Raw genomic sequence first — 17,613 nt, forward strand, 5'->3', positions numbered from 1 at the left:
AATCTGGGACCCATGATGGGCATGATATCTGGTTCGGAGCATCACTTTGTTGGGAGTGAGATCGAGCCGTTCGTTGCGAAAAATGTTTTGACCAACTCAGCCCCACCGCCATTTCTTTTTCGGCCATGAAATATTGAATTGAATCCTTTTGCCCCTTTTTACTTTCGGCACCTCCTCCTTCCCTACCTCTCCAACGTGTTGTACCCATGAGTTTCTAACCGACCATGTTGTTTATATTCATTAACCTTTGCTAAAATTATATAGATTTTTTTTTAATTTAAAATTCCAATTAATCTCGGATCACATTAGTTGACGGAACGTGACGCATTTTAAGTAATTTTACATATCAACTGTTTAAATAGACAGTCATTTAAAATATTTCACACCAATAAACATGTTTAAGAAGGGGATGTTATCTCGTTTGTTTTCGTAAATAAGATGAGATAAAAGTTAAAAAGTTAAAAAAAATATTATTAGAATATATTTTTTTAATGTTATTTTTATTTTAAGATTTGAAAAAATTAAATTGTTTATTTTATTTTATATAAAAATATAAAAAAATTATAATATTTAAATGAAATGAGATGAGATTAACCTCAAAATCAAGCCTAAATCTATTGCCATATTCAATTACTATTATAGTCCATATGGCATCACTTTTGGACACAAGCTCTCTTGGGTATTAAGCATAAGTTCCATATATATATATATATAATAATTAGCATGTGAATATGATTTTGTTGGGCCTGTGATCAGCCCATCAAAAGCTACAACATTCATTCCAAATAAGGGAGACCAGTGGGGGGCCCACTACTGATTATTATGTATTTTCACGTTTTGTCCCAAGTAATTTAAGTCGTAATATATTGATTCGAGAGAATTGACTCTTTAAGCTTTTCATGTGCAGAATCAAAGCTGAACAAAAACAGTATGACATCGTCATCAGAATCCTTCACTTTCATACAAAAAGCATACAGAAAAGGTGTGTCCATAAATTTATGCTTACACTTGTTATAGGCTAAGCCCAGAGAGAGAGAGAGAGAGAGAGAGAGGAGAAATTAATAAGGAGTAGATTAATTGGGCAGCAAGGTGTACCCCATCACCAATTACATCACCTAGTAAATAGAGCCACTTATCCCTCCCAAAAAAATCTAACTTTTTTAATAAATAAATAAATAAATGGCCCTCAAACTAAGATTGTATTTGGACAGTGATGTATTTTGAGATATTTTATAAATAATAATAAAAAATTAATAAAAAAATAATGATAGAATATTAAATAGTAATAAAAAGTAATGTAAGGTAAATAAAAAATAATAATAAAATAAAAAATAATAATGAAGTATCCAAACTAGGCCTAATAAAATATGAAGAATCATATGGGCCTCTTGTTAGGTCCAATTTTACATTAGCACATGGGCCTCTTGTTGTTAGGTCCAAGCTCACCTTGTTGCCATGATCCTGTTGCCAAAACAAAATCTTTGTAATTTCTTTTATTTATTTGTGTGTGTGAATATATTGGCCTTTGAATTGCATCGGCAAACAAACACCAGTAACATAAACCCCAGGGTCGGTCCCCCACTCACTCCAATAGTGCCCATGGCCCACTTGGCCCAGAAACAATTCCCGTGTCTAAAAATAATTAAAAATACATTTTTAGATCCAAATTATAAATTTAAATTTGTAAATATGACAATTTAAAAACTAATAAAATAGTTTTTAAATTTGTTAGAGCGTCCTCAATGGATTAGCCAAATCTAAATGACAGTTTTGATTAATATAAAATGAATTTAGTTTTTAACTATTCCATTCACATAAATCTTTACATTGGAATAACTATTTTTTCATTATATAACAATAAAATAATATAAGATGAATTTGAATTTGGTTATTCATATCCAATCTCCACATTAGATTATCTATTTATTCATTATATAGTAATGAGTAATTAATAATTAAAAAAATATTTAATTTTTTTAATTATTAATTTTTTTAATTTTTTCATATTTTACTATTCTACCTATTATATGTTAATTAGTAATCATATTCTAATTAAATTATAGATTAAAAGATATATTTTTCCAATCGTCCATCTATAATTTTACGAGGTGAAATAACGAAAGCAAGCAGAGAAGTGAAAAGTGGAAAAAAAGAATATTGAGGGAAAGAAAATGGTTGCGTGAGAAATTATATCAAGAGGAGAGAGAGAGAGTTCCAAACAAATAATAAAATAAACATTTGTTCATTGAATAATTACAAGCAAATTTGACTTTATTTTTAGAAATAATGTAGCTAAAAGTCTTTCAGCGTGATTTTGCCTTAATCCATTGCAACCAGCTTTTCATATGTAATAGCTAAATGAGACTTTATTTTATATTTACGTATTCCGTTGAGACTACTCTTAATGCATATTATACATAAGTTAATGTAGCTTAATGTGGTTTTTATATAGGAAGTCAAGGTAATACAAGAATCTCATTTAAACAATACGGATCCCTTATCTACCATGTCCCCGCGGACTCCAATAAATTTAAGTTTTACTATTTTAAAAGTTTTACAATGACCATATTAAAGAATTCATATTTTGTCACCAAACAAAATTAGGATAAAAATTAGTGTCTATTACACAAACCAAACATGTCCTAGCAATACGAAATGAACACCAATGATCAGCTAGAGATCTTGATCATAATCAGCGACATGTTATTGTAAACCTGTAATTAATTATCTTTTTATCTTCTTCCTGATGAGAACCAAAGTTGGTTCAAGTACTAAGGTAAACGTTGTAAAGACAATAATACAAACAATTAAATGATCCACATCTTCTCATTAGCTTAAATTTTTAGGGTAAGTGGTGATTTCACATGGTATGAAAATCTTGAGTATGTTCGAACCCTAACTTTACACTTTATCTCATTTAATTAAATATTTCACGATTTGAGCTTACTCATTAAAGATGAGTTTGACCCACATGTGATGAAAGTGTTAAGAATATAATACAAATACTTAAATCTACATCTTCTCGTTAGTTTAAGCTATTAGGAAAATTGGTAATTTTATATGGTATCAAAGCAGAGATCTTGAGCTCAAACCCTGACGATCTTTTAATTAAATATTCCACTTTCAAACCCTGATGATACGCTCTATCCATTTAATTAAATATGTTACTCATATCATGGTAACATCGATTCTGGTTCTGAATTATCAGAAAAAAAATGGTGATAATCTCTCTAAAACACATGGGCTTGGGAAAGTTGTGGTGCATGCATGCACAAAAAACTAATTATGTTTCTGCACTTTGTTGACAGAGAGCTAACTTGCGTATTTCACTGATCAAACTCTATTTTTAGCACAAATTGCGCTGAAATTCTAGATTATTTTGGTCACAAATTGCCTTAAGGCAGATTACTGTAAATAGAACCAAAGAAATGGTAAGAAAATTTAGACAAACTTCTATCACTTTTGCTACATTAATTCTTTATTTTATGCTCTGATCAATTTTTGACTTTCCAACTTACAAATTCCAATAGTATATTCATTAAGGGCGGCAGAAGAAAATTTTGGCCCTCAACAAACGGTTCTAATTAATTTAGCCTTACTCTTCTCATTTTCACGCACTATATTTATTTTTATTTTATTAATTTTTTAATTTTATTCTTCTTAAATTAATTGAGTTATTTTATTCATCATCTATACACCACACATTTCATGATAAAAGAAAAAAAAAATTAAAAATTAAAAACTTATATGTGGTGCGTGGTACGAAGATGATGAATTTTTTCTAATTGAGTATGGCTAATGTGTGATTGTTCTTCTTTGATCTTTGTAATTGTTTCTAAGATATTTTAATAATGAAAAATTATATTCATCATTTTCACACACTTAATATCATACTTTTTTTATTCTTTTTTTTTTATTAAATATGTAGTATATGGATGATAAGTAGAAGAATTCAATTAGTTTAAGAAAAATAAAATTAAAAAAAAATTAAAAATATGATGTCATAGATGAAAAAAATCTTGGCGTCCGCCAAGTATTTGAAATGACGTGGATAAGAAGTACACATGCATTGTTTTTCCTAGTCTTTGATTTTCCGTCTTGACTACGGAACTTTTCTTGATGGTCCAAGATATTAAACGTGTAATGATGGCCTTAAAAATTGCAATTCAACAAAACCCGAATATCCAATAGTCTTCAAATTTGAGAACTGTTACATAGACAATGAAAGAAATAAGTTTACAAACCGATTTAATTTAACGTGATAATTCAAATTTTATTTTATAATAAAAAGTATTTTATAATTTAATATATCGTATCAAGTCACATCAGTTTATAAAATTATATTATAAAATCTTTTTATAGATAAAGTATTGTTTCTCTAAACTGTAGAAAATATAAGATCTAAAATTATAAACTATATTTTCCATTGCAATCTCAAATATGAAGTGCGTAAAAGAAAAAGGAAAAAAATAGTCGAGGAGATGCAAGTTTGAGCCAATTTCCTCTCTTGTATATTAGTACAACCACATTCAATGGATTGTTAGGTACATGTATAGAATTGAAAAGCTTTGAATTAGTCGACGCTGCTCTTGATCTTGAATATATGCTATCTTTGCAGGCTTATACACACACACACAAACAAGGTTTACAAGTCAGACAGATCATTTTAATTCCCAGTTGGATCTTATTTTTGGGTTCGATGAATATACCGCACAATCAAACAGCTAGCGCGCTCGATCATCATCCACGACGCCTGAAAAAGGTTCCTGGCCTCTGAAAGACCTTGTAGAAACTAGAAGTTAATACTTGTCGAAACTTGACTTTTCTGGGAGAAACGGGTTGAGTACGCAGTCTTCTCGATTGAATGTATACATAGTTCTGGACCGTCTCTAAACATTCAAATTAATGGTTCGAATTCAATCCTTGACCTGGACAGGTTAGGCTACATAAAATGGATGCATCTCGAAGACCAAGACTTTTCTGTTGCTGATATACACAAACAAATGTAACATAAAGACTTTTTACTTGAGTGCTACGTACGTCTGTGGATAAGAATCCTGATCGGGGTTTCTTTTCTTTGTTTTTGTTTTCCTGCAAGAGATGGTAGTTGTCAGAAATTATGCATTGATGTCAATGGCGTGATTGATGGTGAAGAGGTCATTGGAAAATGGTATAGGACATCGTCTAAAACCGTACCCAAAAATTCTAAGGCACTAACCTATATATAAATGAAGGCGTATGTGAGAGAAGGTATTGCAAGGATATCAGTGTTAACTGTTAAGCCATAGATTTGGTACTTCAATTTCTTGTTTCTTAATTACTCAAATGGGTTTCTTGGATGCAAAAGATTGCAAAGCTTTTATGGCTCCCATATTGCTGCTACTTGGTTTTTTCTTATCTGGCCTAGAACTAACAGGTGCTCTATTACTCTCTCTCTCTCTATCTCTCTCTGCATATTGCATTGCCTAATCTTTTGATGTTGAGCTCTAAATTGGTTTGAGATGTGAGAATCCAAGAAGCTCTAGCTTCTCTGTCTGTCTCAGACTTCACCTTTTATCAGTCCTCATTTGACTATATGATCCAAAAAGGCCTGCTTGAACTAAGAATTTAGTGTCATTTTTTCTCTTTTTTTGAGTAGTTGTGCATGGTAGCAACCGGGTTTGGCTTTCTGCAACTGTTTTCGAGTGATGGAATCAGTATAGTTCATAGAATTATATTCTGCAAGTACTTTAGACCAATATGGTTACTTATCATTTTAATACTTCGTTCCTAAAATCATTGTTTAGGAACATTTTAACTTGCCAATACCTAATTAAGCTAAAAACTCATCATATTTTGGCCCAATTTTGATATGCAGGCGCACAATCTGTCGGTGTATGCTATGGAAGAAATGGAAACAATCTCCCATCTGAAGCAGATGTTATAAATCTATACAAAAGTAATGGCATTGGAAGGATGCGGATTTATGAACCAAATCAACCAACTCTGAACGCCCTTAGAGGATCAAACATTGAGGTAATCATCGGCATCCTCAACACCAACCTTCAAGCCCTCACTGATGCTGCGGCAGCAACAGACTGGGTCCAGAACAACGTAAGAAACTTCTGGCCTGATGTCAAATTCCGATACATTGCTGTCGGGAACGAAGTACGTCCAAATGATGCTGAAGTGGGATTTGTTTTAACTGCCATGCAAAACATACGCAATGCAATTGCAGCTGCAAATTTACAGGACCAAATCAAGGTGTCAACATCCATTGACACAACTTTGGTGGAAAATGCATATCCTCCATCACAAGGCTCCTTCACTGGAGCTGCATCTTCATTTATAAAGCCAATCATCGATTTCCTCGTTAGCAATGGAGCACCACTTCTAGTCAATGTGTATCCCTACTTTGCCTATACCGAGAACCCTCAAAGCATTTCCATTCCATATGCCCTGTTTACTTCTCCAGGGGTTGTGGTCACAGACCCAGAAGGTAATCGTGGGTACCAGAATCTTTTTGATGCATTGTTAGATGCTCAGTACTCTGCTCTTGAGAAAGCTGGTGCACCTAATCTGCAAATCGTTGTATCAGAGAGCGGTTGGCCATCAGAAGGGGGTAATGCAGCAAGCGTAGAAAATGCAGGCACTTTCTACAAGAATTTGATTAATCATGTGAAGAATGGGACTCCAAAGAGGCCTGGACAAGCAATAGAAACTTACTTGTTTGCCATGTTTGATGAAAACCTGAAGAATGTTCCTCCAGAAATTGAGAGACATTTTGGTCTCTTCTCCCCGAACCAACAACCCAAGTACCAAATCAGTTTCGGTTAATCAGAACAGTTTTGGCGATGCCAATTTATATATATATATATATATATATATATATATATTGCTCTAAATAACAGTGCCTTGATGCTATGTATTCAATAATCTAAATGTTCCTTTCCACAATTACTCTTTTAATGAATAAATAAGTTATCTACTACATGCCCACGAGTTCATATCTTTGTGCAGTATCTTGACAAAAATAAAAATGAAAAACAGACAGATCAAAAAGATACTATTAAGTTATGAACTTCTAATTTTGTGTAGAATCACTATTTGTCTTAAAAGTTTAAACGGATTGGAAGAGGAAGATTTAATTATTTGTATTATATTCTTACACGTTGCATGAACAGAAGTCCTGTAGGCTTGCCTGGTGGCCGATATCCTACCACCAAGTTGAGGCATGGTCTCCCTAAATCACTCTCCATTCATGTGAAATAGATAGTATTATTTAGCGTAAAACAGAGAATATTTTAGTCAATTTACTTATCAATACGATGTGAAATGACTAATATGGTGGGATCCTATTCCTTCTCGAACACAGCTTTAGGATTATCCAAACCTTATTATAAATCCCTTTCATAAAAGTAACATATAAAGTGGATTAATTGACCTTGGAACATGATACATCTGATATATAAATGAATATTCATCTTATTTACAAATCAAGTGGCTGATGGTGGTTACATGCATGCTAGATACATGTGTTATATACCCACGTCTAGGATCTTAATTAATCCCTTTTATATCATATGTATATGAAATAGTGATACCAAGGATCGATCCATTAATCTACCTTGTTTGTTGGGTTTATCCGAATTTCACATCAAACCTGACAACTGACATATCATGTATTTAGAATTTGAGAAGTGCTACAGTCGTAAAGAGATTTCACAAAAATAAATTTACAATTTGACGTGACTTCATGTGAAACATTAAATCTATTTTATAATAAAAGTTACTTTACTATCTAATGTACCACTTTAAACCACATCAATTTGTGAAATCCTTGTGGCTAAAGCATTTCTCTTTCAAGATTTTAGCAGCCAAAGAGACACATGCAGGGATTAGCATCATAGATTGATATTACCTCCAATAACATCCATTAATTTTTGCAACCAAGTTTATGAAAATCACTGGATGATCATCAGCATCGATCTATTAATTTGAAACTAATTAAGATGCATGCTTGCTGCCTTTGTTTACTTATAATATATCTTCCTAGACTTGTCGGCCAACAATGCTTCATGTTCCTCTCTTATGCTGTTGTATTTCTTGATCAAGCTCTTCAGCACTTCCATTTGCTCCTCTGGAACTTTTTTCTTTCCTAATTCCAGACGATGCTTAGTTGCTTCAATTTGTCTTTTTAGCTCTTGAATCTTAAAGTTTTTCTGCTCGAGCTCTTTCCTTAGGGCCTCCAACTCCGATGCATTTCCTGCTAATATATGCATAAATTTCTACGCGTTGGAAGTTAAAAATGTCACGGGCAAAAAGTTTTCAGTAGTCCCTATCTTTTAATTTGGAGAGACTTAATTCATATAATTCGACACAAAAGAATTAAAAGTAATAACGTGTGGAGTTTATTAGGTAACGATTTTATATGTAGTAAGGGTGGGTGGTGGCTCACTCGCACATAGGAGTGTAGTCGGTCTAGTCCAATTCGGTTCGAGTGAGTCACGGATTGAAAATTTAGGTCCATCAGTTTTACAGGACCATACAGTTAGCTGTCAATCTAGTCAGTCCAATTCCATCTATGACCATTTTTTTCATTGTACATATATATGGTTAATGAAATAAAGTGATTTATTTAAAATTTTATATATAGTTAATGAATATTAAATAATTTCATTATACTTATGGTCAATTGTGATCCCATGAATAAAAATTATATAATTAACTTATACAACTATAATATAAAATATTATATTATATATACAGAAAATATTTATATATATATATATATATTTGATCAGTCTCGACCCGATCTGGTCCGGACCAAACCATGCAGTCATGCTCCATCCACGTGTCCACTAGGGGATAGGCAAGCAACCCGCCCACCCAATGTGAGTGTGCGCAGGCCACATATACTTATATTTGAATAGTGAGAAGTGTTGAGAAGTGTTTGTGAATAGTAGTGAAAAAGTAATAATAAAATATTTGAATAGTAGTAAAAAATAGGTGAAAAGTAATGAATAGTAGAAAAGTAGGTAAAAAGTAATAATAAAATAAAGAATAGTAGTGAGAGTACTTGAGGTACTCTCACTTGCCAAACACACCCTTGTATACCTCTAGGGGGCAGGCATGCAACATGTTTGTCTAGGTAGATATGTGTGCCTTTGTCTCTTTTCTTCTCGTAAAACAAGTAGGATTAAAAATTAAAATAGAATGGGAAGAAAGATGAAAAGAGTACCTGAAGAAGTACTTGAACCATCACCATGCATGAGTTTTAGTTTCTGACGATAAGATTAAAGAAAAAAGTTCAATCAGAAGCACAATGTATATATGATATCTTTGGAGAGGTTTATATAACTTAATGTGAGTATATAAAGAAAGGAAAACTCATAAAATAATAAAAATATTATCGGGATGTCATGTATTATTAATAGAATAATATTATATATATTTACAATTTTACTTACAAGACTTATTTTAATAGTTTTTTTTTTAATTTTTAATTTTATTAATTTTCAATTGATATGTGAAAAAGTAATTTTTTTTGTGAGTTTTCTTAACATTTTTTTTTTTTAATTGACAGAGGCGTGTCCTCCGTCGTGTCAAGCTGGCTATTTCCGATGGCCACGTGTGTTTGGCATGTCAACCTACCTAGGGACCTCCGTTTAGACAACTCATGATACCATTAAAATATAGAAATTAACATTAAAGAGAGGAAAAAAGACAGACAAAAGAGAAGGCATAGGATTGAGGAAAGAAAACAGAGATGAACGCATTTCTGAAATCAATCGAAGTTTAAAAAATCCGATCACCAACACTACTAAGATAATTTGCTGACCTTACCTTGTTACTTTCCCCTCCAGGCACAGCACCCTCTTCCATCTCTCTCTCTCTCTCTCTCTCTCTCTGTGGTGGCACCTGCAATGCGATCTGTGAAGTATGGTCATGAGTCATGACCATAAAAGTTGAAGGAGTTATACACGAAATGAGCTGAAATATAGCCTGGTGGCAATACTACAAAACGTACCTTGTAGCTAAGCAAGCCAAGACAAAAGCCATGATGATGGTGATGATGATGCAGGGCATCTTTCTCTGGTGGAAAAGGGATCTCCTCTGTTAATTTTGGTGCATGGATTTGCTAACAATTGATGGGGGAATCTCTTTCTCTTTTACTCACTCGACCTCCCTTCTTCTATCTCCATTATCCAGTCGGGCAATCAGAATATATCTGCTGCATGCACCATGTTTTTCGACAGACATGCTTGCATATGTCTGATTCAACTTTGGGTCATTACTACTTTGTTTCATTTGGGGAAAAAGCAAGGCCATTTCTGGGACTTTGGAACCACCAATTTGTGAACTTGAAAGGGCTATTGAGAATAGATTTTTCATATAAAAAAAAAAACAGAATAAAAAATGATTGGCAAAGACCCAAAGCAATGGATGACTTTCAGGCAAAGAGCCTTGGCAAAAAACAGGAGCAACTCTTCATGAGGATCATTGCAGCGGACCATACCATGAATTATCAAAGACCCACTTTTGCCTTCGTCTTGTAAATGCAGTTTAGCTGAAAATGGGTTAAGATGCCACTTTTTCCCATTTCAGCATTCATGATTTTGAGTGAAATATACTAACAGCTCTCTCCTTTCCTCCCAAAGCCGATTGTTTTGAAGCCCTTCAAATCCTCCCCTCTTTCCCCCTTTTTATAATCAAAAACCCTATGTGCTGTTGGTTTTTGTGTATTATTTTGGGCGCTTCATTCATGTGATTAATTACGTTATTTTTGTTAATATAAAATAACTGTTTAGATCAATCATATCATACAATAAATATGCAAAAGTAGCTGAATGTGACAGAACCCTTTTTTAATAGAGTTATGGGTCTTTGGGAGCTTCATTTGGGTTTGAAGAAGACCTCTCTATGCTTTGAACTGAATTTGGGTTACAATTTTTGAGCTGCAACCCAATCCAACCTAAGCTTGAATAACCCCAGCCCAAAATCGTGAAAGTCCGAATTGGACTCGGGGCCGGTCAACGTTTGTAGTAGAAGCCAAAGATTTGGACATCAATTTATATACAGTTATCTACCATTCAACTCTGGTCTTCCTCCTTCAAACATGTTGCCCAATGTCACTCCAAACCCAAACATTAGTTTAAGCTTATAATAGAAAACAATTGAAACCTGATCAAACAATCCTGATATTGAGGACAGCATGAAGAAGAAATTTCGTAGCTCGTACACTGGCAACACTTTATTTCGAGTTATGCTATATACCACACTCGTATTTTATCATATTAGTACAATGAGATAAAAATAAGATGAGAATATAGTATATATCATTTTTTTTTTTACAATAATTTGATCCAGGTTCTAGGGTATCTCACATCCAATGGTAAGATACCCTAGTTGTGTGTTTGGATGTTGAAATGAGTTGAGTTGAGATGATAAAATATTATTAGAATATTATTTTTTAATATTATTATTATTTTAGAATTTGAAAAAGTGGAATTATTTATTATATTTTGTGTTGAGATTTGAAAAAATTGTAATGATAAATTGAGATGAGTTGAGAGTGGTTTAAGTTCCAAACGCACCCAAGTGGAGGGTCAATTTGAGACAGTTTCTGTTGAAGCCAGCAGCAATTGGGCTCCATATAGGAGCAAAAGTTAAAATCTGTCAGAACACAAGGGAGCCTCCACAAAACAAAAATACAAGAACAAACATTTCAATAAGCTGAAAGTGAAAGATACCCTTAAACCCATTATAGTGTCAGAACCCATGTGCCAAAGAGCGACCCTTCCCCAACATGTGGGCCTAAAACAAGATGAGACAAAGAGTTCCTATAGTAAAGCATGGATTGAATAAGAGTTTGAGACCCAAAAATAAATTATAAATTGAACCTACAAATTCAAGTAACAATAACAAAAAACTGGATTTCTTAGCTTCGTACGCAAGAGTTAAAAACACATCTTTTAACCCTTATTTGATGCGATCTTGTATGATGATCTGCTGCCCCCAAACAGAGAAAGAGGTGGGGGAGGGGGGGGAAGCAAGAGAATTCATTTTCCTCTAAACTGTCTGTGGTGGCTAACAAAACAACCTGTACATACACGTTCAATTGTCTTGGCACAAACTTGAATTCTACTAAAGTGTCTAACAAGAAAAAAGATGGTAAAAAGGAAAAATGTGTACTCAACATGCAAGAGCTCAAGAAAATAGCTCGGGCCAATAGCTTTGGATATCCTTATATTATAAAAAAGAACAATTCTGTCTGCTCCAACTTGTGTGGTCCAGAAACACAGAGGAACGGTACGTTAAAAAAGAAGGAAAATCTAACCTCTGTAAGATTTTATTGTTTAAACTAGAAATGAGCCCCTCTGCCTATATGACAATTTGATTTGGATGATAAATTTTAATCTTACTATTTAAGTTGTAGATGTACACACACTAGCATGAAAATAGAATAACTCTCTCGAAATACCACTCACCAAGTCACTATGGACTAGAAAACAAATTGGAATGATCAAAATACCCCAAATCTTTATTATGTTTGTGATATATAGTTCATATACTGCTAAAAGTGTCACCATTAAGGTTGTAGAATGTAATTTACCCAAAACAAAACTCATATCCACATCAGATTGTCCATGCATTGCTAATCCAGTTAGCATCCAAACCAGAACAACTACCAATGCACCAAACCCAAGAGGCCAGCCAATCCCAATTGACGCAGACTCCACAGCACACATGGGGCCGGTCAGCGTTTGCATTAGTTTAAGCTTATAATAGAAAACAATTGAAACCTGATTAAACAATCCTGATATTGAGGACAGCATGAAGAAGAAATTTTGTAGCTATATACCTCACTCATATTTTATTCTCACCCCATGAACTATTGAATTAATATTGTCCATGAACTATTTTTTGGAGTGAGAAAAACAAGTTCGGGGTAGTATCATACTAGTACAATGAGGTAAAAGTAAGGGGAGGAAATACTAAAGGAAAATCCACAAGCTATCATAACTTTATACAGTACGTCACATTATAAAATTATTTTTTATATAAAATAGATCTGACGCATTATATGAAGTCAATTTATAAGTTTATTTTTGTATAATTTCTTTGTATTTATAATAATTTTTAAAAATAAGACGAGAGTATAGTATAAAACCAAAAAAATGGTAAGAAAATTTAGACAAACTTCAATCACTTTTGCTACATTAATGCTGCATTTATGCTATGATCAATTTTTGACTTTCCTACTTACAAATTCCTATAGAATATTCATTGAGGGGGCGGAAGAAAAATTTGACCTTCAACAAACGGGGTTAATTAATTGAGCTTTCCTACTCTATATTTATTTTTATTTTATTAATATTTTTATTTTATTCCTCTTAAATTAATTGAGTTCTTCTATTCATCATTTATACACCACACATTTAATAAGAAAAAAAATTAAAAATTAAAAAATTATATGTGATGTGTAGTGTGAGGATGATGGGTTTTTTTCTAATTGAGTAATACTCTATGCAGTCATGAGGAGTGCAAGTATTGTGCACTCATTTAGAAAACGAGTCAGGTTTACCATTAAAAATTAATTTTTTCATGTGCGTTCCATATTTACTAACTTTTTTTCAAAAGAAGTTCACGCACTCTGACTGTAAATATAATTTCTCATTTCTTCTAAAACAAAAAATTTTAACCTAAAATTAATCAGGTTTTGGATTTTTCAAATTTTCTACAAATTATAATTTTAACATTATTTCCCTTTTAGACTTTGTTGGTTAAATAATTATTTGGAAATTCATAATAATGTGTGATTGTTCTTCTTTGATCTTGTTTAATTGTTTCTAAGATATTATAATAATGAAAAATTTTATTTATCATCTACATATATCATACACCACACATCATACTTTATTTTTATTTATTTATTTTCTTAAATATGTAGTATATGAATGATGACGAGAAAAATTCAATTAATTGAAGAAAAAGTCATCATGAGATGGAAAAAATCTTGGCTTGGTCCGTCCAAGTATTTGAGAAGTTGTGGATAAGAAGCACACATGCATTGCTTGTCCTAGTCTTTGATTTTCCGTCTTGACAACGAAACTCTTCTTCATGGTCCAAGTTATTAAACGTGTAAGATGGTCTTAAAAATTATATCGAACAAAACCCGAATATAAAATCTTTTTGTAGATAAAGTATTGTTTCATTAAACTGCAGAAAATATAAGGTCTAAAACTATAAACTATATTTTTGATCGCAATCTCAAATATGAACTGCGTAAAAGAAAAAGGAAAAAAATAGTCGAGGAGATGCAAGTTCGAGCCAGTTTCCTCTCGTCTATTAGTACTACCACATTCAATGGATTGTTAGGTGTATGTGTAGAATTTAAAAGCTTTGAATTAGTCGACGCTGCTCTTGATCATGAATATATGCTATCATTGCAAGCTTATACACAGCCACACACACACACAAGGTTTACAAGTCAGACAGATCATTTAATTCCCAGTTGGATCTTATTTTTGGGTTCGATGAATATACCGCACGATCAAACAGCTAGTGCGCTCGATCATCATCCACGACGCCTGAAAAACGTACCTGGCCTTCTGCAAGACCTTGTAGAAGCTAGAAGTTAATTAACAATTGTCGAAACTTGACTTTTCTGGGAGAAACGGCCGGGTTGAGTACGCAGTCTTGTCGATTGAATATATACATATAGTTCTGGACCGTCACAAAACATTCAAATTAATGGTTCGAATTCATTCCACAGCCATTCTTGTCCCCCATTTGGGACCGGTTAGGCTGCATAAAATGGATGCATCTTGAAGACCAAGACTTTTCTGTAGCTGATATAGACAAATAAATGTAACATAAAGACTTTTTATTTGAGTCCCACGTACGTCTGTGGTTAAGAATCCTGAAATTTTTTGTTTTCCTGCAAGAGATGGCAGTTGTCACAAATTATGCATTGATGTCAATGGAGTGATTGACGGTGAAGAGGTCATTGGAAAATGGTATAGGACATTGTCTAAACCCAACAATTCTAAGGCACTAACTAGCCTATATATAAATGAAGGCGTATGTGAGAGATGGTATTGCAAAGATATCAGTGTTAACTGTTAAGCCATAGATTTGGTACTTCAATTTCTTGTTTCTTAATTACTCAAATGGGTTTCTTGGATGCAAAAGATTGCAAAGCTTTTATGGCTCCCATATTGCTGCTACTTGGTTTTTTCTTATCTGGCCTAGAACTAACAGGTGCTCTAATACTCTCTCTCTCTCTCTGTGTCCGTGCATATTGCATTGCCTAATCTTTTGATGTTGAGCTCTAAATTGGTTTGAGATGTGAGAATCCAAGAAGCTCTAGCTTCTCTGTCTGTCTCAGACTTCACCTTTTATCAGTCGTCATATGACTATTTTGATCCAAAAAGGCCTGTTTGAACTAAGAATTTACTGTAATTTTTTCTCTTTTCTTGAGTAGTTGTGCATGGTAGCAACCGGGTTTGGCTTTCTGCAAATGTTTCCGAGTGATGGAATCAGTATAGTTCATAGAATTATATTCTGCAAGTACTTTAGACCAAAATGGTTACTTATCATTTTAATACTTTGTTCCTAAAATCAATGTTTAGGAACATTTTAACTTGCCAATACCTAATTAAGCTAAAAACTCATCATATTTTGGCCCAATTTTGATATGCAGGCGCACAATCTGTCGGTGTATGCTATGGAAGAAATGGCGACAATCTCCCATCTGAAGCAGATGTTATAAATCTATACAAAAGCAATGGCATTGGAAGGATGCGGATCTATGAACCAAATCAACCAACTCTGAACGCCCTTAGAGGATCAAACATTGAGCTAATCATCGGCATCCTCAACAATAACCTTCAAGCCCTCACTGATGCTGCGGCAGCAACAGACTGGGTCCAGAACAACGTAAGAAACTTCTGGCCTGATGTCAAATTCCGATACATTGCTGTCGGGAACGAAGTACATCCAAATGATGCTGAAGTGGGATTTGTTTTACCTGCCATGCAAAACATACGCAATGCAATTGCATCTGCAAATTTACAGGACCAAATCAAGGTGTCAACATCCATTGACACAACTTTGGTGGAAAATGCATATCCTCCATCACAAGGCTCCTTCACTGGAGCTGCATCTTCATTTATAAAGCCAATCATCGATTTCCTCGTTAGCAATGGAGCACCACTTCTAGTCAATGTGTATCCCTACTTTGCCTATACCCTGAACCCTCAAGACATTTCCCTTCAATATGCCTTGTTTACTTCTTCAGGGGTTGTGGTCACAGACCCAGAAGGTAATCGTGGGTACCAGAACCTTTTTGATGCATTGTTGGATGCTCAGTACTCTGCTCTTGAGAAAGCTGGTGCACCTAATCTGCAAATCGTTGTATCAGAGAGTGGTTGGCCATCAGAAGGGGGTGATGCAGCAAGCGTAGAAAATGCAGCCACTTTCTACAAGAATTTGATTAATCATGTGAAGAATGGGACTCCAAAGAGGCCTGGACAAGCAATAGAAACTTATTTGTTTGCCATGTTTGATGAAAACCAGAAGAATCCTCCAGGAATTGAGAGACATTTTGGTCTCTTCTCCCCGAGCCAACAACCCAAGTACCAAATCAGTTTCGGTTAATCAGAACAGTTTTGGCGATGCCAATATATATATATATATATATATATATATATATATATATATATATATATATATATATATTTACATATATATTGCTCTAAATAACAGTGCCTTCATGCTATGTATTCAATAATCTAAATGTTCCGTTCCACAATTACTCTTTTAATGAATAAATAAGTTATCTACTACATGCCCACGAGTTCATATCTTTGTGCAGTATCTTGACAAAATAAAAATAAAAAACGGACAGATCAAAAAGATATTATGAAGTAGTAGAATCACTATTTGTCTTAAAAGTTTAAATGGATTGAAAGAGGTAGATTTAATTATTTGTATTATATTACATGAACAGAAGTCCTATAGGATTGCCTATTGGCCAATATCCTACCACCAAGTTCGTTCAAGTACTAAGGTAAACGTTGTAAAGAATATAATACAAATAATTAAATGATCTACATCTTCTCATTAGCTTAAACTAATTTTGGGATAAGTGATGAATTCACATGGTATCAGAATCTTTAGTCCCTAACTTTACACTATCCCATTTAATTAAATATTCAACGATTTGAGTCCACTCATTGAGGTGGAGCCTGACCCGCACGTGATGAGTGTTAAGAATATAATATAGAGTAATGCTACGTACAGTTCCCATATAGGGACTGCAATGCAAGCCTAGGCAATTTTATCTTTAAAATTTTTTTGAATTACAAAAATATCCCTTTTAAAATGATGTTTTTTCTCATTTAATAAAAGGCCTGCACATATAGTATCCAAGTGGAGACTGCAAATATAATTTCTCTATAATATAAATACTTAAATCTATATATTCTTATTAGTTTAAACTTTTAGGACAAGCGATGATTTCACCTGGTATCATAGCAGAGGTCTTGAGCTCGAACTCTGACGATATACTTTATCTCATTTAATTAAATATTTCACTTTCAAACCTTGATGATACGCTATATCCAT

At 33.5% G+C, this 17,613-nt stretch overlaps 3 protein-coding genes across 7 annotated transcripts; 2 read left to right on the plus strand and 1 right to left on the minus strand.

Annotated features, from left to right (window-relative positions):
- The first annotated feature begins 5,112 nt into the window (after positions 1-5,112).
- On the plus strand, positions 5,113-6,986 carry LOC109011271 (glucan endo-1,3-beta-glucosidase-like). Its single transcript, XM_018992389.2, has 2 exons — positions 5,113-5,416; positions 5,858-6,986. Exons 1-2 carry the CDS (start codon positions 5,326-5,328, stop codon positions 6,814-6,816), a joined length of 1,050 nt encoding a protein of 349 aa, XP_018847934.1. The 5' UTR covers positions 5,113-5,325; the 3' UTR covers positions 6,817-6,986.
- Positions 6,987-7,896: 910 nt separating this feature from the next.
- On the minus strand, positions 7,897-10,169 carry LOC108996796. Of its 3 annotated transcripts, XM_035690402.1 has the most exons (4): positions 10,010-10,169; positions 9,826-9,912; positions 9,221-9,263; positions 7,897-8,248 (listed from the first exon to the last, which is right to left on the minus strand). In XM_035690402.1, the coding sequence occupies exons 2-4, from the start codon at positions 9,862-9,864 to the stop codon at positions 8,013-8,015; spliced, it is 318 nt and encodes a 105-aa protein (XP_035546295.1). In that variant the 5' UTR covers positions 9,865-9,912; positions 10,010-10,169; the 3' UTR covers positions 7,897-8,012. The 3 variants fall into 3 exon arrangements, with proteins under 3 accessions (XP_035546295.1, XP_035546294.1, XP_035546293.1); XM_035690401.1 differs by having other exon boundaries at positions 7,897-8,245; positions 9,826-10,169; XM_035690400.1 differs by having other exon boundaries at positions 9,826-10,169.
- A 4,865-nt stretch (positions 10,170-15,034) lies between these two features.
- LOC118348395 (glucan endo-1,3-beta-glucosidase-like) lies at positions 15,035-16,848 on the plus strand. Of its 3 annotated transcripts, none has more exons than XR_004801490.1 (3): positions 15,035-15,246; positions 15,689-16,697; positions 16,730-16,848. XR_004801490.1 is itself a non-coding variant. In XM_035689952.1 (3 exons), exons 1-2 carry the CDS (start codon positions 15,156-15,158, stop codon positions 16,642-16,644), a joined length of 1,047 nt encoding a protein of 348 aa, XP_035545845.1. In that variant the 5' UTR covers positions 15,035-15,155; the 3' UTR covers positions 16,645-16,691; positions 16,730-16,848. The 3 variants fall into 3 exon arrangements, 2 of the variants coding, with proteins under 2 accessions (XP_035545845.1, XP_035545844.1); XM_035689952.1 differs by having other exon boundaries at positions 15,689-16,691; XM_035689951.1 differs by having other exon boundaries at positions 15,689-16,848.
- Positions 16,849-17,613: the final 765 nt, after the last annotated feature.

This window comes from Juglans regia, chromosome 5, assembly GCF_001411555.2.
Source record: "Juglans regia cultivar Chandler chromosome 5, Walnut 2.0, whole genome shotgun sequence".
NCBI classification, from domain to species: Eukaryota; Viridiplantae; Streptophyta; class Magnoliopsida; order Fagales; family Juglandaceae; genus Juglans; species Juglans regia.